General features: G+C 48.8%; 1 protein-coding gene across 6 annotated transcripts in view; it reads right to left on the bottom strand.

Annotated features, from left to right (window-relative positions):
* MYO7A (myosin VIIA) overlaps positions 1 to 23,640 on the bottom strand; it is a 111,646-nt gene that overhangs the window by 34,261 nt on the left and 53,745 nt on the right. For all 6 annotated transcript variants that reach the window (XM_042233290.2, XM_042233289.2, XM_042233291.2 and 3 more), the window contains exons 20-31: positions 22,474 to 22,558; positions 21,715 to 21,933; positions 21,156 to 21,263; positions 16,303 to 16,512; positions 15,708 to 15,911; positions 15,265 to 15,441; positions 14,727 to 14,816; positions 13,240 to 13,367; positions 10,420 to 10,546; positions 9,103 to 9,222; positions 8,556 to 8,729; positions 7,200 to 7,427 (exon numbers count right to left, since the gene is read on the bottom strand). In XM_042233290.2, the coding sequence (XP_042089224.1) occupies positions 7,200 to 7,427; positions 8,556 to 8,729; positions 9,103 to 9,222; positions 10,420 to 10,546; positions 13,240 to 13,367; positions 14,727 to 14,816; positions 15,265 to 15,441; positions 15,708 to 15,911; positions 16,303 to 16,512; positions 21,156 to 21,263; positions 21,715 to 21,933; positions 22,474 to 22,558 (1,870 nt within the window). The remainder of the gene's footprint in view (positions 1 to 7,199; positions 7,428 to 8,555; positions 8,730 to 9,102; positions 9,223 to 10,419; positions 10,547 to 13,239; positions 13,368 to 14,726; positions 14,817 to 15,264; positions 15,442 to 15,707; positions 15,912 to 16,302; positions 16,513 to 21,155; positions 21,264 to 21,714; positions 21,934 to 22,473; positions 22,559 to 23,640) is intronic.

Here is a 23,640-nt window from a genome sequence, read left to right as displayed (position 1 = left end):
CGGAGAAGATGAAATAAATGTTTAACAAAGGGCTAGAAAATTTAAAGAAAATTAGAGATGACAATAACTGAAATGAAAAATATACTAGGAGGAAAGATAGAATGAAGCGGAAGAAAGGATACGTGAGCCAGGAGACACAAAGGTGAAAATCACTGCCATAGAACAGAAAGAATAAAGGAAAAAAATGAAATGAGGACAGTTTAAGAGACCTCTAAGAAAACATTAAACACACTAACATTCACGTTATACAGGTCACAGAAGAAAAGGGAAAGAAAGGGCTGAGAATATATTTGGAGAGATAACAGGTGGAAACTTCCCAAATACAGGAAAGGAAACAGCCACCCAAGTCCAGGAAGCAAAAAGTCCCATACAGGATAAATTCAAGGGAGAACATGCTGATACATATTAATATACTGACAAAAACTGAAGACAAAAAGAAAATATTAAAAGCAACAACGGAAAAGCAGCTTATGAATACCCATAATGTTATTAGCTGATTTCTCAGCAGAAACTCTGCAGGCCAGAAAGGAGAGGCAAAATATATTTAAAGTGATGAAATGGAAAAGCCTACAAACAAGAATACCCAACAAGGCTCTCATTCAGATTCGATGGAGAAATCAAAAGCTTTACAGACAAGTAGAAGCTAGGAGAATTCAGCACCACCAGACTAACTTTGCAACAAATGCTAAAGAAACTTCTCTAGACAGAAAAGTCTACAACTAGAAACAAGAAAATAATGACTGGGAAAGCTCACTGGTAAAAGCAAACATACAGTAAACGTAGGAAATCATTTACACACAAAGATGGTATCAAGCCCAGCAATTGTGAGAAGAGGGTACAAATGCAGGATATTAGAAATGTGTTTGAAATGAAGCGACCAGCAACTTAAAACAATCATGGATACATGTAGACTGCTATATTGAAACTTCATGGTAACCACAAACCAAAAATCTACAAGAGATACACACAAAAAAAAGAAAAAGGAATCCAAACACAACACTAAATATAGTCATCAAATCACAAGGGGAGAGAACAAAAAAGGAAGAGAAGAAGCAAGAATTACAAAAACAATCCCAAAACAGTTAACAAAATGGCAGTAAGAACATGCGTAAGTGAGTGCTAAGTCACTTCAGTTGTGTCCAACTCTTTGCGACACTATGGGCTGTAGCCTGCCAAGCTCCTCTGCCCATGGGATTCTTCAGGCAAGAATACTGGAATGGGTTGCCATACTCTTCTCCAGGGGATCTTCCCAACCCAGAGACTGAGCCAGTGTCTCTTACATCTCCTGCATTGGCAGACAGGTTCTTTACCACTATCGCCACCTGGGAAGCATGCTGCTGCTGCTAAGTCGCTTCAGTCGTGTCTGACTCTGTGTGTCCCCATAGACGGCAGCCCACCAGGCTCCTCCGTCCCTGGGATTCTCCAGGCAAGAACACTGGAGTGGGTTGCCATTTCCTTCCCCAATACATGAAAGTGAAAAGTGAAAGGGAAGTCGCTCAGTTGTGTCCGACTCTTAGTGACCCCATGGACTGCAGCCTACCAGGCTCCTCCATCCATGGGATTTTCCAGGCAAGAGTACTGGAGTGGGGTGCCTTTGCCTTCTCCCAATAAGAGCATACATATTGGTAATTACCTTAAATGAAAATGAATTAAATGCTACAACCAAAAGACATACACTACCTGAATGGATACAAAACCAAGACCCATGTATATTCTGTCTACGAGAAACCCACTTCAGATGTAGGGACATACACAGACTGGAAGTGAGGGGATGAAAACACATATTCCATGCAAATAGACATCAAAAGAAAGCTGGAGTAGTAACACTCCTATTAGACAAAATAGGCTTTAAAATAAAGACTGTTATAAAAGACAAAGGAGGACACTACATAATGACCAAGGAGTCAATCCAAGAAGAAACTACTATAAATATATATGCACCCAACATAGGGGCACCTCAGTATATAGGGCCAATGCTAACAGCCATGAAAGAATGTATTGACAGTAACACACTAATAGTGGAGGACCCTAACATCCCATTTACGTCAATGGACAGATCATCCAGACAGGAAATCAATAAAGAAACACAGGTCTTAAGTGACACATTAGACCAGGTGTTCAGTTCAGTTCAGTCGCTCAGTCGTGTCCGACTCTTTGCAACCCCATGAATCGCAGCACGCCAGGCCTCCCTGTCCATCACCATCTCCCAGAGTTCACTCAGACTCGCGTCCATCGAGTCAGCAATGCCATCCAGCCATCTCATCCTCAGTCGTCCCCTTCTCCTCCTGCCCCCAATCCCTCCCAGCATCAGAGTCTTTTCCAATGAGTCAACTCTTCGCATGAGGTGGCCAAAGTACTGGAGTTTCAGCTTTAGCATCATTCCTTCCAAAGAAATCCCAGGGTTGATCTCCTTCAGAAAGGACTGGTTGGATCTCCTTGCAGTCCAAGGCACTCTCAAGAGTCTTCTCCAACACCACAGTTCAAAAGCATCAATTCTTCGGCACTCAGCCTTCTTCACAGTCCAACTCTCACATCCATACATGACCACAGGAGAAACCATAGCCTTGACTAGACGGACCTTAGTCGGCAAAGTAATGTCTCTGCTTTTTAATATGCTGTATAGGTTGGTCATAACTTTCTTTCCAAGGAGTAAGCACCTTTTAATTTCATGGCTGCAGTCACCATCTGCAGTGATTTTGGAGCCCAAGAAAATAAAGTCTGACACTGTTTCTACTGTTTCCCATCTATTTCCCATGAAGTGATGGGACCGGATGCCATGATCTTCGTTTTCTGAATGTTGAGCTTTAAGCCAACTTTTTCACTCTCCTCTTTTACTTTCATCAAGAGGCTTTTTAGCTCCTCTTCTTTAACGGATATTTATAAAGCATTTCACCCAAAAGCAGCAAATGCACATTCTTTTCAAGTGTACACAGAACATTCTCCAGAGTAGATCACATGCTGGGCCATAAAGCTAGCCTTAATAAATAAAAAGTGAAATCACATCAAGCATCTTTTCTGACCATAAAGCTATGAAATTAGAAATCAGCAACAAGAAAAAAAATGTAAAAAAAAAAACACAGACACATGGAGGATAAACAATAGGCTACTAGATAATCAATGGAGAAATCAAAGGGGAAATCAAAAAATTCCTAGAGACAAATGAAAACAAAAACATGATAATCCAAAACCTGTGGAACGCAGCAAAACTGTTCAAGAGGGAAGTTCATACAATACAATCTTACATCACATCAGAAGAAAAATCTCAAATAAACAATCTAACATTACACCAAAAGCAACTAGAGAAAGAAGAACAAACAGAGCCCAAAGTTAGTGGAAGGAAGAAAATCATAAAAGATCAGAGTAGAAATAAATGAAATAGAGACGAAGAAAATAATCCCAAAGATCAATGAAACTAAAAGCTGCTTCTTCAAAAAGATAAGACTGATAAACCTTTAGCCAGACTCATCAAGAAAAAAAGGGAGAGGGGGCAAATCAATAAAATTGGAAATGAAAAAAGGAGAAATTACAATACCACAGAATACAAAGGATTTTGAGACTACTACAAGCAACTATATGGAACTGGAGGCCCAGACAAAGGACAGAGACAAGAGGAAGAAGTAACCAAACAGATTCATAACACAGGGAATGGCAAGATCTTCTGGATTTGAGGAGGCACTATCAGTTTTGAGGCACAGAACCTAAGCACAGAACAGTGCACGAAGCTTGCAGCTGCTGTTTAGAATGCCATCCAGGGCCACTGTGTCATGATGATGAGAAAAAAAGAGCTTCTACCCAGACATCACTGGATCATTTTTTCAAGAGGGTAGATAGAATTGAATCCAGCAAGGAGCCAGAACCTGTGCCGTCAGTGTCAGACGTGAGCGAGATTGCAGCTTGCCCTCCATCTCCTGGTGCTGGTGACCCTTCAGCTCTACCATCTCCCACCTCCTCTCCCTCCTTCAGGCAATAACCTTCTTGCCTGTTTACTCAATGCCAGCCTCTCTATGCCAGCTGTTGTACTGTACTTTGAAGGTACTACATGCAAGATTAGAAATGTTTTATTTTGTTGTCTTTTATGTGTTATTTGTGTGAAAAGTACTATAAGGCTATATAGTACACTACTATATAGCTGATTGTGTTAGTTGGATACCTGTCAGACATAAACAAATTAGACTCATGAATGCACTCTCAGAACAAAACTTGTTCGAATGTAGGGGACTACTGTACATGGAAAATCCTAAAGATGCTACCAGAAAACTACTAGAGCTCATGAATGAACTTGGTAAAGTTTCAGGCTACAAAATTAATATGAAGAAATATCTTGCATTTCTATACACTAACAACAAAAATCAGAAAGAGAAATTAAGGAAACAATCCCATTTACCATCACATCGAAACCAATAAAATACCTAGGAATAGACCTATGTAAGGAGGCAAAAACCCTGTACTCTGAAAACTGTAAGATGTTGATGAAAGAAACTGAAGGTGACAAAAACAGATGGAAAGATACACCATGTTCTTAGATTAGAAGAATCAATATTGTCAAAGTGTCTATACTGTCCAAGGCAATCTATGGATTCAATGCAATCCCTCTCAAATCACCAATGGCATTTTTCACAGAACTAAAATAAAAACCTTTAAAATCTGTATAGAGACACAAAAGAACCCGAATAGCCAAAGCAATCTTGAAAAAAAAGAAAACGGAGCTGGAGGAATCAGGCTCTCTGACTTCAGACTATTTACTACAAAGCTACAGTCAAAACAGTATGGCACTGGCACACAAGTAGAAATATAGATCAATGGAACATGATAGAAAGTCCAGAAATAGACCCAGGTACCTCTGGTCAACTAATGAATGACAAAGGAGGCAAAACTACACAATGGAGAAAAGACAGTCTCTTCAATAAATGGTGCTGGGAAAGCTGGACAGCTCCATGTAAAAGAATGAAATTAGAACACTCTCTAACACCATACACAAATATCAGCCCAAAATGGATTAAAGACCTAGATGTAAGACTGGATACTACAAAACTCTTGGAGGAAAAGATAGGCAGAACATGCTGTGACATAAATTGCAGCAATATCTTTTCCAATCCATCTCCTAGAGTAGTGAAAATAAAAACAAAAAGAAACACGTAGGAAACTCAAATGCTTTTGCACAGCAAAGGAAATCACCCACAAAACAAAAAGATAACAGAATGGGAGAAAATATTTGCAAACAATGCAACCAGCAAGGAATTAATCTCCAATATGTACAAACAACTCACGCAACTCAGCAGCAAACAAACAACCTAATCAAAAAATGGGCAGACGATCTAAATAGACATTTCTCCAAAGACATACAGATGGTCAAAAAGCACATGAAAGATGGTCAGTATCACTAATTATATCAGAGAAACACAAATCAAAACTACAGTGAAGTATTACCTCACACCCAATCAGAAAGGCCGTATTCAAAAAGTCTACAAGTAATAAATGCTGGCAAGGATATGGAGAAAAGGGAACCCTCCTACCCTGCTGATGGGAATGTAAATTTGGCATGGCTATTGAACAACTAAGCACAGCACGCTATGGAATCAGCATGACAGGTCTTTTAAAAACTAAAAATAGAACTACCATGTGATCTAACATTCTCACTCCTGGGCATATATCCAGAGAAACCCATACTTTGAAAAGATATATGTGCCCCAGTGTTCACTGCAGTGCTGTTTATAATAGCCAAGACATGCCAAGCAACCTAAATGTTCATCGACAGAGAAATGGATAAAGAATATGCCGTGAAAGTGTTAGTTGCTCAGTCATGTCTGACTCTCTACAACCCCATGGACTGTAGCCAGCCAGGCTCCTCTGTCCATGGAATTCTTCAGGCAAGAATACTGGAGTGGGTAGCCATTCCCTTTTCCAGGGGATCTTCCCAACCCAGGGATCGAACTCAGGTCTCCCACACTGCAGGCAGATTCTTTACCATCTGAGCCACCAGAGAAGTCCAAGAATATGTCATGCATATATATATACACAAAAGAATATTGCTGTTTAGTTGCTAAGTTGTGTCCAACTCTTGCAACCCCATGGACTATAGCCCACCAGGATCCTCTGTCCATGGGATTTCCCAGGCAAGAATACTGCAGTGGATTGCCATTTCTTTCTTCAGGGGATCTTCCCAAACCAGGGATCGAACACACGTCTCCTGCTTGGCAGGTGGATTCTTTACCACTGAGCCATCTGGAAAGCCCCACAATAGATTATTCAACCATTAAGAAGAATGAAATAATGCCATTTGCAGCAACATGGATGGACCCAGAGATTATCATACCAAGTAAAGTAAGTCAACGAAAGACACATATCATATGATATCTCTTATATGTGGAATCTAAGAAAAATTATACAAATGAACTTATTTACAAAACAGAAAAAGACATGCTGACTTCAAAAACAAATTTCGGGTTACCAAAGAGGAAAAGAGTGTGGGACAAATTTGGAGGTTGGTATTAACATATATACACTACTAAGTGTATTAATAAAATAGATAATCAATAAGGATCTACTATATAGCACAGGGATTTCTATCAATACTCTCTAATAAGCTATATGGGAAAAGAATCCAGAGAAGAATGAATATATGTTCACATATAACTAAATCACTTTGCTGTAAACTGAATCTAACACAACATTGTAAATCAAATATACTCCAATATAAATAAATAAGTAAATAAAATGATTTGATAGAGATTTTTTAAAAAAGAACAATACAGCAAGTTGTGAAGCATGTACTCTGCGCCATGCAGTCACTAGAGCAGGGCAGGAACACCTCCCACAGGCAGGATTCAGGCTATTCTTCAAAGCCCTCGCTCTGGTGTGCCATGCTCAGTCACTTCAGTCATGTCTGACCCTGTGGACTTTAGCCTGCCAGGCTTCCCTGCCCATCACTATCTCCCGGAGTTTGCTCAGACTCGTGTCCATTGAGTCAGTGATGCCATCCAACCATCTCATCCTCTGTCACCCCCTTCTCCTGCCTTCCATCTTTCCCAGCCTACGGGGTTGGTGTTAGACCTAAGAGGAGCCTAGACGACACCCTGCCTCCATGTGGCTAACTTTCCCATTCACTGATGGTGAGCCAGGGATAGCAACGCTCAGCCAAACTCAGCAAACAGGCAACTAAGAAGCAAGCAAGCTCAGCCAGAAAATTAGCTCTCACTCACCTTCTCACACCTGTACTCCCCAAACTTGACCCCTCGCACCACCTGCTGGTAGATGAGGTTAGTGGCCACATTGTCTTCTGAGGGGTTGTGCCAGGGCGTGAAGACCTCCTTGCGGAAGAAGAGCCTCCACGGGGCGTTGCGCTCCTGGGCACCCTGCTCCTTGGCGTACTGTTCACACTGGGAGATAGCATCCATGACGTGGTCACTGCCACTGCCCAGAGAGGACACCTGCGGGCAGAGGGTTAGAGGTCACCCAGCGGAAGGGTGAGCAGGCAGGGAAAGACTGCAAGGAGCCATCAACTGCACCAGCTGTTCTGGTTCAGATGGAAAACCAAGGCTCAGGGCAAGGAGGGGTCTGCCCAGATCACCCAGGAGGCAGACCAGCAGAGGGGAACCCCTGGATCCCACCACGGGCACTGAGCTGGCATAGCAACCAAGGGATTCCTATTTCCTAATGGAAGCTTTTTGTGAAACTCTGATGGGCACATGGTCACTGAAGACACAGAAGGTATCTGTTGGTGAGAGAAATGGCATCAGAAAACATGTTGCCATCACTGGACCTGCTAGGATGGGGGGTGGGGGCATCTCTGCAGCCTGTGGTGATCCTAGGTGTGCGGGCAAAAGTTACCCACATCCAGACCCAGCTCAGCTTCCCTGGTAGCTCAGTGGTAAAGAATCCATCTGCCAATGCAGGAGACACAAGAGATGCAGGTTCGATCCCTGGGTCAGGAAGATCCCCTGGAGAAGGAAATGGCAGATTCCCCAGAAAAGGAAATGCAACCCACTCTAGTATTCTTGCCTTGGCAAATCCCATGGACAGAGAAGCCTGGTGGGTCACAGTCCATGGGGTCGCACAGAGTCAGTCACGACTTAGCAACAAACCAACAAGGCCGGGCTCAGCAGAGAAGGCTCCAGGCCCATATGTGCCCCGAGAGGCATACAGTCTAGGTCTAGGTGGTGCGAAACAAGTGCAAAGAAACTGCCGTTCCTGATAAGGAATCATAAGTCCATTTGCAAACAGGAAAACTGGATCTCAGAGCCAGTGGCTCTCTCTCCACCATGCTCTTTCTCTGTCATCAGCAGAGGGTTGGATCCACCTGGGCACCTATGCGAGCAGCGAGCCCTGGGCTTCAATCTCCGTTGTGTGGTTGGGTTTCTCTTTAGGTGCTTAGGATCCCTCCATGACCCTAAGGAGCTGGGGCAGGGCCAGGGTTCCCACTGGTTTACGGAGGAGGTAACTGAGGCCCTGGAAGTAACCGTGCAAGGGCGCCTGAGCCGGTAGGTGGCGGCACTGGGGTGGGAGCTGGTGGGCGGCCCTGGCGGTGCCAGGAGGAGGGGCTTCCAGGCTGGCCTCACCTTATCAAACAGGGCGATGTAGAGGGAGAACCCGAAGCGGTCCTTGAGCGAGATCTTGTCGGCCAGCGCGTTGCAGAGCTCCTTGGCCGTGGTCGCCGAGTCCGTCAACAGCGTCTTGGTGGTCCCGTCCATGAACGTCACAGGCAACATGATGGGCTTCTTGGACTTGGTGGCCTGAAAGTGACCCAGGAGAGTTTGTGGGAATCCTTTCACTTCAGAACATCTCACTCCCTCTGGGCTCCCAGCTCCCTCTGGAGATGGAGCCCTCAGACCTAAACGTCCCACAGCACATTGCCTGCCCCTGGTCACAGGTGAAGCCATTGAGACACAGAGGAACACCCGCCAAGTCACGTTGACTATAGAGCCAGCAGATGGAGTCATTGCCCAATGGGGGCTTTCCTGTTCCAGGGGCTTGAGACTCCAGAACTTGAGGGTGCGTGCTTGAAAGACCACAGAATCCCAAAGCAGGGAATGTTTCCAGGGCACTGGAGTGTATGGTGACACAAGCGCGCGCACACACACAAGCACACACGCCCGGGGGCCGCACCTGCAGCTCCAGCCAGCTGGGCGGCTGTGTTCGTGTCCCGTTGACAAAGGTCCTCCTGAGTCGCTCCTCACAGTACGGGGCGTAGCCAGGGGGTCCCCCATGGATGAAGTTCCGCAGGTACTACGGACAGAGGACCAGCTCAGGGGACCCCACTCCAGCCTCCCTCGGCCTCCCCACCTGTGAGACAGGCTGATAGGCTGGGCCCTGGGACCCTTTGCCAGAGTGCTTGCACCTAGACAAATATTTCCTTGAGCAACAAAATATAAAGAAACCAAAAGGGACTGAAAATAACTGCACAGGTGCAGTGGGAGCAATTATGAACAATAAGATACCAAAAGAGCCAGAAACCAACTGCCATTTCTGAGCTGCTGGGAGCAGAGGCAGGGACTTTTCCATGAGCCCTGCACACAGCACCACCACCAAGGGGGTGGGCAGATAACCCCTGATCTGACCCACCAATCCGTCCCCACCCTCACCTCATTTAAGGAGCCAGGGAGCAAGCAGCGGCACCCATTTCTTGTTCTTGCTCCCTTGTACCACAGCACCAGCCTCAGTAAAGCCTTGCCTGAATTTCACATCTGGCCTCTTATCAACTTCTATTGATTAAAAGGTTCATGGACCCAGGTCAGTAACACCTGGACCATCAGAGCAACTTTCCCAGGTCTCCTGCCTCTAGTTCCTCCACCCACAACCTGCTTCTAGGGACACCTCCATCCACGCCCCTCCTCAGCTTCTCAGGGCTCCCCACTGCCCTCTAGATCAAGTCCACGTGCCTCACACTGACAAAAAGGCTGTGACAATCCAGGCCTTTCTAGTCTTAGCCATGCCTCTGGCCTCACCCCACACACCACCCCTGCCCTGCACCCAGCTTAACTGCTCCTCTTCCTCCAGGGTCCACCTCCCTGACCTCCCCACTCCTCACAGTGCTGACCAGCTGGGCTGATCCAGCTGTCAGCTGCTCTGCCTCTGTGTCCCCAGCACCCAGAGCCTGGCACCCAGGGTCACAAAAGCGACTCAGATGAACTGAAGTGCTTCAGACCAGCATGCGGAAGGTCCCAGAGATACTGCTGTTAAACTCAGTGTCTGCATAAATCAAGTGGGGCCAGGGGAGTCAGAAGTGAAGTGGTGGGTGCCTAGGAGGAGGGCCAGGAAGATGGGCCCCGCAGAGGCCAGGAGGTCTGGGAGGAGATGACCTGGGCAGGACCTCACTGCCAAGCCCCTCTGCCCTCTGAGGTGCTTCTCTGTGCTCTGCTCATTGACACCAGAGACTGAGCCCAGTTCCCCTTCCCATCCCTGGAGGCCAAAAGCCTCCCCTACCTTAACGAACTTCTCAGAGGGGGCAAAGCAGCCCACGCAGAGAGACACGAGGATCCAGCCCCGGGCATAGCTGCTCTTGGAGGGGTTGTGAGTGAGCTGCTTGCTGATCTGGCAGTAGATCTCATCCCTAAGCAGAGTGGGATACAAGGAAGGGAGACAGACTGTCTCAGAGGGAAAGCCTACCCTCCATCCCAGCAGCAGATGAGATGCCTACTCCCCCACTTGAAAGGGATGACCCAGGAGGAGGGAGGTCAGTGGGACCAGGTGGGGAAGGCTGAGCCCAGGGCTCTGGGGAGGGTCTGGCTTTGGAGGAGACAGACTCATCGGACATGAAGCATGTTCATACCTGACTCCAATCCAGAGTCCAGGGCCCCCGATCCACAGGGTGGTGCACACCCTGCTCTGGGCACGGGGCCATGGTCAGTAATGACCACTCTGATGGGAAGCACAGGCTCCATCCCCCCCTCACCCCTCACCAAGCTGCATGGCCTGGGCAGGTGAGTTCACCTCTGAGCCCCACCCACAGTCTCAGCAGCAGGTACAACTTCCACTAATGGAAACTGGCAGAGCAGGAAATGGGGAAAACATCTGGGGAGTTTCTCTGGGGGAGGAAATCAGTAGGAACTTTGATGTTCTCTTGATATATTTCCTTATGTTTGAATATTTAAGTGGCCATGTATTACTTTTGATCCCTGGGTCAGGAAGATCCACTGAAGGAGGAAATGGCAACCCACTCCAGTATTCTTGCCTGGAAAATTCCATGGGCAGAGGAGCCTCGCGGACTGGCAGTCCATGGGGTCGCAAAGAGTCGGACATGACTGAGCAAGTGAGCATGCACGCATTACTTTTGTAATCAGATAAAACAATGAAGGTAGTTTTTTGTTTTGTGTTGATTTCATTTTAAAGGGAAGTGACAGCACCCTCCTTATAAGATTGTTGTGAAGTAAAATGAGCCAAGGCTTATACAGCCCCTGGCACGATGCCCAGCATAGTAAACCCCCAAAGATGCTAGCCTAGCTAAGCCTTAAGATGCTGCCTATCCATTCACGGCCAAAGGCTGGCCCCACCGTGGTGCAGTAACCACCAGGGGGCACTCACTGCTGTTCTGCTCTCTTAGAAGGGCAGGTTTCTAATTCAGTGGCTCCCCAATTTTGAGAGCTCACAGACCAATACAACTTCAAAATAAATTCTGGAAGTTGCTAACTTACTAAGTTGAATAGCTTATAATTTAATTGTCATCAACTTATAATGACGAATAAGGACATTTAAAACACACCAAATGCACAGCACCTGCCCACTATCTATATCGCAATCATTCTATAAAACAAAGGTAATTTTAATATCCAAAAAGTAGGAAGGGCAAAACCTCAGAACAAAGAACCGTTTTAAATAAATCAAACTTAGAAACATCCTTATTTTCCCCATCTTGTCACAGACCAGTAGCTGGAAGCCCTGATCCTGTTCACTTTCTGAGCAGGGATATGGAGGTCAAGAGAAGGGAGGGATTAGTCGTGGACCCTCAGGGAGTCTGCACCTAGGCTTCTGACTCAGTCCAGGGCTCCTGGCACTGTGTTATTTAGAAGCACCACTTAAGGTCTGATGATGAGATTAATTAGGAGGTAAATTCTTGACCCTTAAACATACCTTGAGCAATTACCTTTTCTCCCCAGGGGCTGACAGCCCCAAGTGCTACATCTGGTGAGCAAGGTAGTAACTGGCCTCAAGGAGCAATGAAAGAGAGGCCAGTGACCCCTGGGCAAACCTCTTCCCTTCTCTGGACCTCCTGTCTCCTATTGGTAAGATGATACTTGACCTCCCCACCCACCCCATCCTGCTGTTCTCCCAGCCAACACATGAGTTCGTGGTCGGCTCTCCTAACCAGACATCTTGTGCAGATGGAATTCGCAGAGAAACTGTGTTTTCAAGCAACTGATGCAGCTGAGTTGATTCCTTAATTGCTCCTGAAAAGTCACAGACCATCCCAGCTCCTCCGCAACACCCCAAGGACCCAAGCAAAGGCCTCTCCTTGGCCTGGGTGGGGAAGGAGGGCATGTGCTGGATGCCTTCTGAGCACAGTAACCCTGAGCACAGGCCTGGGCGGGGTGCACTGAAGGTGCCAGCAGGGATGGGTTACACATCAGATAATGCTAATAGCCAACAGCTACCATCTACTGAGTGCCCACTATGGAGGTCCTAGGTCACACTTTCCATAGTTTTATCCGCCCACAAGCCTACAAGGTAGGTACTATTATCATTCCATCTTAACAGAGGAGGAAACTGAGGCTTGCAAAGATAAAATCACTCTACCAAGACTACACAAAGAGCTAAACCCAGCTAAACCCAGCTAAACCCAGCTAAACCCAGGCCTGCTTGGCTTAATCAATTGCTAAATTGGACTGCAAGGAGATCCAAGCAGTCCATCCTAAAGGAGATTACTCCTGGCTGTTCATTGGAGGGACTGATGTTGAAGCTGAAGCTCCAATACTTTGGCCACCTGATGCAGACAGCTGACTCATTTGAAAAGACTGTGATGCTGGGAAAGATTGAGGGCAGGAGGAGAAGGGGACGACAGAAGATGAGATGGTTGGATGGCATCACCGACTCAATGGACATGGGTTTGGGTGGACTTGGGGAGGGAGGCCTGGCGTGCTGTGGTTTATGAGGTCGCAAAGAGTCAGACATGACTCAGTCAGAGCGACTGAACTGAACTGAAAGTGACGGAGCCACGATTCTGCCACCCAAAGCCTTGTGGGGCTGCAAGAGCGGGCTGGCTCCCCCTGCCAGCTGCCCCTCCCTGAGCCCCGGCCCTCAGGCGCTGACCGGAGTGCTGGCCGCAGGATGCCGTTGCCAATGATGAAGTGCAGCTTCTCCAGGTTGGAGGTGGGCCGGTCCTCCAGCATGCTGTTGCCCTGCACCGTGGACTCCCCGTCGTGCAGCCTCTTGGTCACCTGGGACACAGGGGAGGGCGGAGGCTCAAGCAGGGCTCTCCCGCTTGCCTGAGTCTGCCCACTCCCCGGGAAAGCAGAACTCTGGGAGTGGCCAGAGAGCTGGCTCCTCAGCACCGTCATACCACTGGCCCTGTGCAGGACAGACGCCGGGTCGATGCCTGGCCCACACAGCCAGGGGGCGCTGGCCTGGTGCCACCCCCTTCTGAGGACAAGGCTCCTCTTCAATCTCCCTGACAGCACTCCCTGCAGGGAGGTCCCCCCAGGCAGGGTAGGGGCTGCTCCTCTGACCCCTGATGGGATCCCTAGCTCTCTAAGATGGGCCGCACACCACTCCAACAGCCAGAGTCTACCCGCCTTCCAAGCACCACCATCACCCATCATTAGTACCCTGGCCCCATGCCAACAGCCTCAGGCCTGGGTTCTTTCGAATCGACTTCTCTTCTCAGGTTCCACACAGCCCACAGCGCCAGCCCCACCCTGTGCCGAGACATGGAGCAGGTGAGAGGGTGAATGGTGGGAGCATGCCCCTGCAGACAGGAAGGGCTCCAGAGGGCCTCATGTCCGCTGAGCACCCACAGTCAGCATCTCAAGCCATCATCCTAGGAACCCACTAGCAGGCCTTTTTCTTCTCTGGGTGCCTTGGCTATCGAGCAGAGCTGGGATTCAAATCTGAGGCTACGAAGCTATCAGACCAGACTGGAGGGTCTGATGGGGAACAAGAGGAAAACAAAGGCAAGGCATGCTCAAGAAGTCCCAGAGGAGCAGCCTGAGCCTGTCTTGGGAAAGGCTTCCTGGAGGAGGTGACCCCAAAGCACAGAAGAGGAAGGCAAAATTTTAAGCAGAGGGACCAGTGTGCATAAAAGCAGAGGCTTGGAGGAGCCAGTCCCTCTGTACCATGAATGCCTTCGTGTCTGTCGGCCTTCACAGCCTGGACAGTCCCGGAGCAAGGGGCCAGGACAGTGCTCAGAAAACACAAATCATAAATGAATTAATTCAAACAAACTAATAGTGCTAATGCCCCAAGGATACTCTTAACCCACAGAAATGTTTTCATCAGTTAAAAAGTCCCTGGATCAGAGGCAGTGAGTCCATGCCCTGGCAAGAAAGGTCTTCCCTCCCACCATCAGGGGAGGGCCTCTCCAGCCCTGCCCAGCTCCTATGACCCCTCTTCTGGGAAGCCCCCCTGACCGGCCCCAGACTGAGCATAGCGCCCTCTTCCTTGCATCCCGTCTGCCTGATCACACCTAACACTGTCCTGCCAGCCACCCCGGTCCCCTGAGGACAGGCAAGATCCATTCGTGTCCTTGTGGGTCCCAAGCCCAGTCTAGGCTACCAAGGCTGTGCAGGGTCTGCTCTCACCTCCTCTGTCAGTTTGGACTTCTTTTTCAAGGTCAAGTGCACCAGCTTGTGCCTCACACTGCTCTTCTTCTGCCCATCAGGGAGCTGGGCCTGCAGGACAAACAAGGGTCAAGGTCAAGTGACTGGGCCATCAATAATGACAAGAGCACTTGACAAGGTAGCCAGAATTAGCTCAAGCCCACACTAACATTTACAACGTATATCTTACTTTGCCCCTCCAACCCACCATCAGTCAAGTGGCAGACGGGAAAATAGACTCTGAGAAGTACAGTAACCCACAAACCACCCCCTAACAAGTCCAAATGGAAGCTGTCTCTGACTGCAAAGCCTGTTTCAAGATCTGTCCCTGCCACGTGGCCTCAACAGTGGTCAGCACTCTACAGTCTATCAACGCTCACACATTCATTCTCAGGAGTAGACAGAGCAAGGCAAGGGTCGGTGGGGAGGCAGAGGCAATTTTTGTACGTCCTTCTGCTGAAGACCTTAAGGCTGGGGATGGCCTGGGTGGGACAGTAGCCACCGGGCACCCGGGACTCACCTCACCCTCGCCCTGCAGGGCCTGCAGCTCCCTCTTGTAGGTCTTCTTGCCCAGGGTCTCATAAATCTTGGTCATTACGGGAATCTTCTCGCTGCCGTCACTCATGGCCATGTGGTACCTGGGCTCTGGGAGGTCCCCCATGAACCGGAGGATGGTGATCCAGACTGCCAGGGCCGCCTGGGAGGCAGAGCCATGCCACTCAGAAAGCCCGAGCACAGGATGTTACCAAAGCCATCAAAATGACCCACAGAGAGGCTAGAGAACCCCAACCCACCCTCAACCAGAGGAGGACCACTGAGCTGAGTGCCTCTTGTTGTTCTCCAGGGCTTGCCGTGTGACCTGCCCCAGGCTGGGCGCCGGGTGAAGTCAACCCTGGTCCCTACACACCAGGGTCCCTGCCCCTCCACACCCATGCTGCTGGCACAGATGGTCCCAGCCCTCACCAGCTGATCACCCTCGTCATCATGGTACAGCAGTGGCTGCTTGAGTGGCCGCCGGGTGTAGGTGTGCGTGGTCGTGCCCTGGAAGTAAGTGGCAGCGAACTTGGCGAATTTATACTCAGAGAGATCTTCCTCGTCCTCGTCGGGCAGGGGCAGCGCTGCGTCCAGGTCCTCTTCCACCATCTCCCTCCTCCCGCGCTCCAGGTCCTGGAGGGAGGAGACCAGTTCCCTGCCATGCGGGCAGACCTGGGGCTGAGCTAGGGGCCCCCCGCCGGTCCCTGAAGGGCCAGCTCTTCCTCCAGGAGCATACGGGTCTGTCCATCCAGTTCATTCCCAAGACAGAGCCCAGCGCATGGTAGGTCCTCAACACACAAACGAATAAAAGTTTGCGAATGGCCTTGGAGGGGGACAGCGGCTGGCCCAAGGTCACATTGCAGGCTGGTGGCTGGACAGGGCCTGGGACCTGCGGTCCCTGTCCCAGATCAGCACTGCTGCCTTCCACTCAGAGGGGACCAGGTGGACTTTAACGCAAAGTGGCACAAGGACAGGGAAGGCCGCCACACTAGGGCCTGTCCCAGCTCCTCCCCCAGCCTGGTACCTCGAAGCCACTAGGCGCCTGGCCCTCCTGGCCTGGCAGGCCGCCCGAAGTCCCCAGGAAGCCAAACATCTTGTCCACCATGTCCGAGTGATTGACGGGCTCGTGGCGGGCCCTCTCCATCTGCTCCAGGAGTTCCTTCTTCCTCCGAGCCTCCTCCTTCTCCTTCAGCTCCCGCTCTGCATCCTCTCGGGCCAGCTGGGCCAGGCGCTCCTATGAGGCGCGGGTGATGCAGCGTCAGAGAGCAAGCGCCCTGCGGGCCACCCGGGGCCATGCACACTCAGTTCTCACAGCCCAGTGAAGACAGATGCCACACCAAGTCCAGACAGAAATGCTACCAGCCCTCAGGGCTCAGCTGGGACCGCCTCCTCCAGGAAGCCCACTCAGGCTTCCCCAGCCAAAAGGGACCACACCGACCCAGAAATCCCAGAGCCACTGGGCAGAGGCTCCAGACCAGTGCTGTACAATAGAAATATAATGCAATCCACCCTGGGTCGCAAAGAGTCAGATACAACTTGGTGACTAAATGACAACAATATACAGTGGCTACATTTAAAATAGTCCTTTTAAAAAATAGATCAATTTTAATAATGTACTTCATTTAACCCAATATTTCCAAAGTACTGAAACAGAGCAGGACTCTCTGATCCCTGCCCCACCTCTACCGTATCTTTTGCCTGTGGAAAACTTTAGTCAAAGAATAAGTTTAATCAGAGAAATGAGAAATGCGGAAACAAAGGAAAACAGTCTAAGGAGATTAGTAACAACAGTGTCATCTTGAAGCACAGTCAAGGACCTTTAGCTCTTTCTCAAGGGCTATAGATAATATTCTGAGCCGTATCCTGTGAGCTGTCTTATAGATACCAGAACACCAAGCGGAGAAGTTAACTACATAATGACCAGACTGTACCCTGGACATGAGCCTCCACAATTCTGAGAACTGACTGCAAAGAAATGGGAACAAGTGCACCCCAGAACTGAAGATTAACTATACCTAAAACAACCCAGATGATGCTGGTCAGACCACTGATGACCAGTTGAAGATGCCTGTTAGAGATGAGTGTGCTGTTTCTGCATGTAACCTCCCCCCAACTCTGTCTATAAATGCTCTCACCCCCTGCTTGTTCAGGGAAGGTGGGGTGGGAGCCAGCCTTTGGACAGATGTCTGCCACCCTCCCCTGCAGCTGCCAGCATCTGAAATAAAGCAAACTTTCCTCTGCACTAATCTGGCCTGCTTATTGGCTTTTGAGCAGCGAGCAGCCAGACCCCCGGACACATACCTTTCGGTAACAGTATTATCTCTGCATGTAATTAATATTCAAAATATCTCAGCTATTTTATATTCCCTTTTTTTTTTTTTCTCAACCAAGTCTTCAAAATCAAGCGTGTATTTGGGAATTCCCTGCCAGTGCAATGGTTAGCACTCAGTGTTTTCACTGTTGAGGGTCCAAGTTCAATCCCTGGTCAGGGATATGACGCTGCAACTTTTTATCCAGAGTTATCTCCCAGCTGAGGGCCTAGACCCACAGCCTTCTGACCCAGCCCAGAACAGGCACTTCATAGATCATAGCCTTGTCGTGGCAAAGGGGCTTGTGTAACTCAATGACGCTATGAGCCACCCAAGACAGACAGGTCAAAGCAGAGAGTTCTGACAAAACATGATGGAGGGGGGAACGGCAAACCACTCCAGTATACTAGCTGTGAGAACCTCATGAACCGTATAAAAAAGCAAAAAGACATGACACCGTAAGATGAGCCTCCCAGGTCAGGAGGTCCAATATGCTCCTGGGGAAGAACAGAGGACAACTGCTAAAAGCTCCAGAAAGAGTGAAGCAGCTGGGCCAAAGCAGAGACGATGCTCAGCCCTGGGTGTGTCTGGTGACGAAAGTAAAGTCCAGTGCTATGTAAAGAGCAATATTGCACAGGAACCTGGAATGTCAGGTCCATAAATTTGTAAACTGGACATGGTCAAGCAAGAGATGGCAAGTGTAAACATCAACATCTTAGGAATCAGTGAACTCAAATGGATGGGAATGGGTGAATTTAATTCAGATGACCATTGTATCTATACAGTGGGCAAGAATCCCATAGAAGAAATGGAGTAGCCTTCATAATTAACAAGAGTCCGAAACGCAGTACTTGGGTGCCACCTTAAAAATGACAGAAATATCTCGGTTTGTTTCCAAGGCAAACCATTTGCCATCACAGTAATCCAAGTCTATACTCCAAACACCAATGCCAAAGAAGCTGAAGTTGATCAGTTCTATGAAGATCTAGAAGATCTCCTAGAACTAACACCAAGAAATGATGTCCTATTCATGATAGGTGATTGGAATGCAAAAGTCGAAGTCAAGAGATACTGTGATAACAGGCAAGTTTGGCCTTGGAGTACAAAATGAAGCAGGGCAAAGGCTAACAGAATTCTTCCAGGAGAATGCACTAGTCATAGCAAACATCCTTTTTCAACAATACAGGAGACGACTTTACACATGGATATCACCAAATATCAACGCTGAAATCAGATTGATTATATTCTTTGTAGCTGAAGATGGAGAAACTCTATACAGTCAGCAAAACAATATCTGGAGATGACTGTGGCTCAGATCATCAGCTCCTCATAGCAAAATGAGGACCTTAACTTTCTTTCTTAAACTAAAGAAAGTGGGGAATACCACTAGGCCAGTTAGGTATGACTTAAATCAAATCCCCTATGAATATACAGTGGAGGTGATGAATAGATTCAAGGGATTAGATCTAGTAAATAAATTGCTTAAAGAACTATGGACAGAGGTCTGTAATACTGTACAGGAGGCAAAATGCAAAATCATTCCAAAGAAAAAGAGATGCAGGAAGGCAAAGCGGTTGTCTAAGGAGGCTTACAAATAGCTGAGGAAAGAAGAGAAACAAAAAGCAAGGGAGAAAGGGAAAGGTACACCCAGCTAAATGCAGAGCTCCAGAGACCAGCAAGGAGAGACAAGAAGGCCTTCTGCGACGAACAATGCAAAGAAACAGAGGCAACAACAGAAAGGGTAAGACTAAAGATATCTCCAAGAAACTTGGAAATAGCAAAGGAAAATTTCATCCAAGATTGGCACAATAAAGGACAGAAACGGTAGAGACCCAGTAGAAACAGAAGAGATCAAGAAGAGGTGGAAAGAATACACAGAACTGTACAGAAAAGATCTTAACAACCCAGATAACCACGATGGTATTGTCTCTCACTCAGAGCCAGATATTCTGGAGTGTGAAATCAGGTGGGCCTTAGGAAGCACTGCTGCCAATAAAGCTAGTGGAAGTGATGGAATTCCAGCAGAGCTATTTAAAATCCTAAAAGATGATTCTGTTAAAAGTGCTGCACTTAATATACCAGTAAATTTGGAAAACTCAGCAGTGGCCACAGGACTAGAAAAGGTCAATCCTCATCCCAGTTCCCAAGAAGGGCAGTGCTAAATAATGTTCAAACCTGCAGACAATTTCACTCATCTCCCATGCTGGTAAGCTTATGTTCAAAATCCTCCAAGCTAGGCTTTAGCATTATGTGAGCCGAGAATGTCCAGATGTTCAAGCTGGATTTAGAAAAGGCAGAGGAACCAGAGATCAAATTGCCAACATTTGCTGGATCATAGAGAAAGCAAGGGAATTCCAGATCATTGACTACACTAAAGCCATTGACTGTGTGGATCATAACAAACTTTAGAAAACTCTTGAAGAGATGGGAATACCAGACCATCTTACCTGTCTCCTGAAAAACCTGTATACAGGTCAAGAAGCAAGAGTTAGAACCCTGTATAGAATAACTGACTGGTTCAGGATTGAGAAAGGAGTATGGCAAAGCTGTTTATTGTCACCCTGTTTATTTATATGCAGAGCACATCATGCAAAATGCAAAGCTAGATGAGTTACAAGCTGGAATCAAGACTGCCAGGAGAAATGTCAACAACCTCAGACATATAGATGATACCACTCTAATGGCAGAAAGTGAAGAGGAACTAAAGAGCCTCTTGATGAGGGTGAAGGAAGAGAGTTTAAAAAGTCAGCTTAAAACTCAATATTAGAAAAAAACTAACTGCATGTCATCCGGTCCGATTACTTCATGGCAAATAGAAGGGGAAAAGGTGGAGACAATGACAGATTTCCTCTTCTTGGGCTGTAAAATCACTGCAGACGGTGACTGCAGCTATGAAATTAGATGATTGCTTCTTGGCAAGAAAGCTATGACAAACCTAGACAGTGTGTTAAAAAGCAAAGACATCACTTTTCCAACTAAGGTCCGTAGAGTCAAGGCTATAGTCTTTTCAGTAGTCATGTACAGATGTGAGAGCTGGACAATAAAGAAGGCAGAGTGCCAACAAGTTGATGTGGTGCTGGAGAAGGCTCTTCCTTGGACTGCAAGTTGATTAAACCAGTTAATCCTAAAGGAAATCAACCCTGAATATTCATGGGAAGGACTGATGCTAAAGCTGAAATCCCAATACTTTGACTACCTGGTAGGAAGAGCTGATTCACTGGAAAAGACCCTGAGGGTGGTAAAGACTGAAGGCAGGAGAAGAAGGCAACAGAGGATGAGATGGTTGGATGGCATCATCAATTCAATGGACATGAACTTGGCCAATTGCGAGAGAAGCCTGGCATGCTGCAGTCCATGGGATCGTGAAGAGTCAGACATGACTTGGAGACTGAACAACAAAATCTCCCAGCTGAGGGCACGGACCCACAACCTTCTAACCTGGCACAGAACAGGCACCCAGCGCGCAGATGAAGGAAGGTCACGTGGACAGAGGATGAGCAGATGGTTTGGCTGAAAGCCACTGAACCAGTGAATGGAAGTGCAAGGAGCTGACTCATCCCCAGCTCACCTGATGCTTGCGTTCGGCCTCCTCCTTGGCCTTCTTGGCACTCATCTCCTTCCGGAGCTTCTCCTCCTCCGCCAGCCGCATTTTCTCAGCCTCCAGCCGCCGCAGGTACTGGGGGAGGTGGGCAGCAGGATGGGCACCGTACCATGTGTGTGGCTGTGACAGTGCTCACTGCCAGCTTGACGCCACCCCACCCCCTTTGAGTTCCAGGACTGGGGATGACTTTGCCAAATAATTTGGCAGAGGGAAACTGAGGCATGCGAGAAACCCTCCAGGTCCCACAGCGGGTTGAGCACCTTTGATCCCAAAGCCAAAGCAGGTTCACCTGGCCTCCCAAAGACTCACAAGAGGGACTGGGCCCCTGCCCTACCCCAGGCTGGGAGGAGGGAAATAAGGGTCCAGTCTTGTGCATCCTTCAGAGGGAGAGCCCTTCATCACCCCTCACCCCCGCCATCTCCCCCAACAGGCTCAGGCCACATGCGGGATGATTTGTCTGCCTGAGGTGGAGCGGCACCCCTCAGAGGACCTAGAGCCAGGGGTTCTCGTGGACTGGGCCCCTCACCTCGGCCCTGAGGCGCCGGTGCAGCCTGCGGGCGATCATGCCCCGGGCATAGGCCTGCACGGTGATCACGGCCCAGAGGCGGTGGCGGAAAGCCTTGCGTACCAGGTAGGCCCGGCAGCGGGCCTGGAACCCGATGATGCGCCGGCGGGCCAGGCAGTACTGCTGGTGCAGCTTCCGGGAGCGGTGCAGAGCCTGCAGCCGCAGGAAGCCCAGCCGCATCTGCAAGGACAGCCACCAGCTCAGAACCATGGCCCTGATGCCAGACCAGCCCTGTCCATGGAGGTCACTGCCCTGGCTCCACTCGCCAACCCACGAGCCCTGAAGGCACAGCTGGTTCCACTCAGACCAGAGTTCCCCAGGGAGTGGGCTTGGCTTCCCCTGAGGTGGGTCTCCCCACCAGGGACACCATCCTCAGACCAGGAGCCGGCCTCCTTCCTGCCTGCCTCTCCAGCCCCAAGTCCAGGCAGCAACCCAGTTCCTTTCCGACACACACATTCCTGGCCCTCTGTAAGGTGTTCAATAACCTGAGGCTCACAACCCACCAGGACACTCCAGAAGAAAAGCAGAAACATTGCTGACTAGCAGGGGAGAATCACAAGAAGCAGATTTGGACTTTGGGCTGGAGGAATGGTAGTGGCTGGTGGGGGTGGGGGCAGGAGGCCAGCCAGGCCCCGCAAACAGGTAAGTCCTGTTGCTATGACAATGGAACCAGGTTCAAAGGCCTCGCGGGTCACCAAGCAGCTCCCTCAGGAGGCTCACCAGCCCATAGTTCCTCCTGCAGTTGTGGCCCCGCCAGTGCCTCTGGATCAGTGTGGCGGCATTCTTCAGCTTCAGGAAGTTGGACCTGAAACAGCAGCGTGACGCAGAAGGATGTCTATAGGGGTCTGGGTGGGGTTTGGAATCAGGAAAGCAGGGCTGAGCCCCAGCTCTGTGTCTCCTTGGCTCCACGACCTTAGGCAAAGGCATATACCCTCTTTGTGCCTCAGTTTCCTCATCTGTAAAATGGACAGAATAATACCTGTCCTGCCTGCCTCAGACTTGTCACATAAACTCAATAAGGTAGGCATTCAGAAGGTTATTCATGAATAAATGTGGCTTCCCTGGTGGCTCAGATGGTCAAGAATCTGCCTGCCATGTAGGAGACCCGGGTTCAATCCCTGGATCAGGAAGACCCCTGGGAAAAGGAAATGGCAACCCATTCCAGCATTCGTGCCTGGAAAATCCCAAGGACAAAGGAGTCTGGTGGGCTACAGTCATGGGGTCGCAAAGAGCTAGACACGACTTAGTGACTAAACAACAAATAGTAAATAAGATAAGGATTAAACACTTGGAACACTATGAAAGTGGAAGTGAAGTTGCTCAGTCATATCCAACTCTTTGTGACCCCCTGGACTGTAGCCTACAAGGCTCCTCCATCCATGGGATTTTCTAGGCAAGAATACTGGAGTAGGTTGCCATTTCCTTCTCCAGGAGATCTTCCCAACCCAGGGACTGAAGCCAGGTCTCCCTCATTGCAGGCAGATGCTTGACCATCTGAGCCACCAGGGAAGTCCTGGAACACTGTAAACGTCATTTATTACTGATTGTCTAACTCCCTCATTTTACATGCGAGGAAACTGTGACACAGTATGGTTGGGGCTAGAGCCCTGGTCTTCTGACTGAGCACCATGCTGTTCCCCTGCGCACACTAGGCCACTGCTACAGGCTGACAGTCATCCTTGACCTCACGGAGGACGAGAGGTCACATATCAAACAGCAGGTGTCTCCTGAACATAGAAATAAGAGGAGGAGTGAAGGATGGCTACCTCAATGTGGGTGAGTCTATGAGCCAATGCCTGGATGCTCAAACAAACGAGGGCACAGCCATGGGAAAGGACAGACAAACAGGTGAATGGGTGGACCAAGGGTGGCTGGACAGGTGGGCGG

This window comes from Ovis aries, chromosome 15 (genome assembly GCF_016772045.2).
Source record: "Ovis aries strain OAR_USU_Benz2616 breed Rambouillet chromosome 15, ARS-UI_Ramb_v3.0, whole genome shotgun sequence".
NCBI classification, from domain to species: domain Eukaryota; kingdom Metazoa; phylum Chordata; class Mammalia; order Artiodactyla; family Bovidae; genus Ovis; species Ovis aries.
The sequence above is the reverse complement of the archived record's forward strand: the minus strand, read 5'-3'. Positions and strand labels throughout refer to the sequence as shown.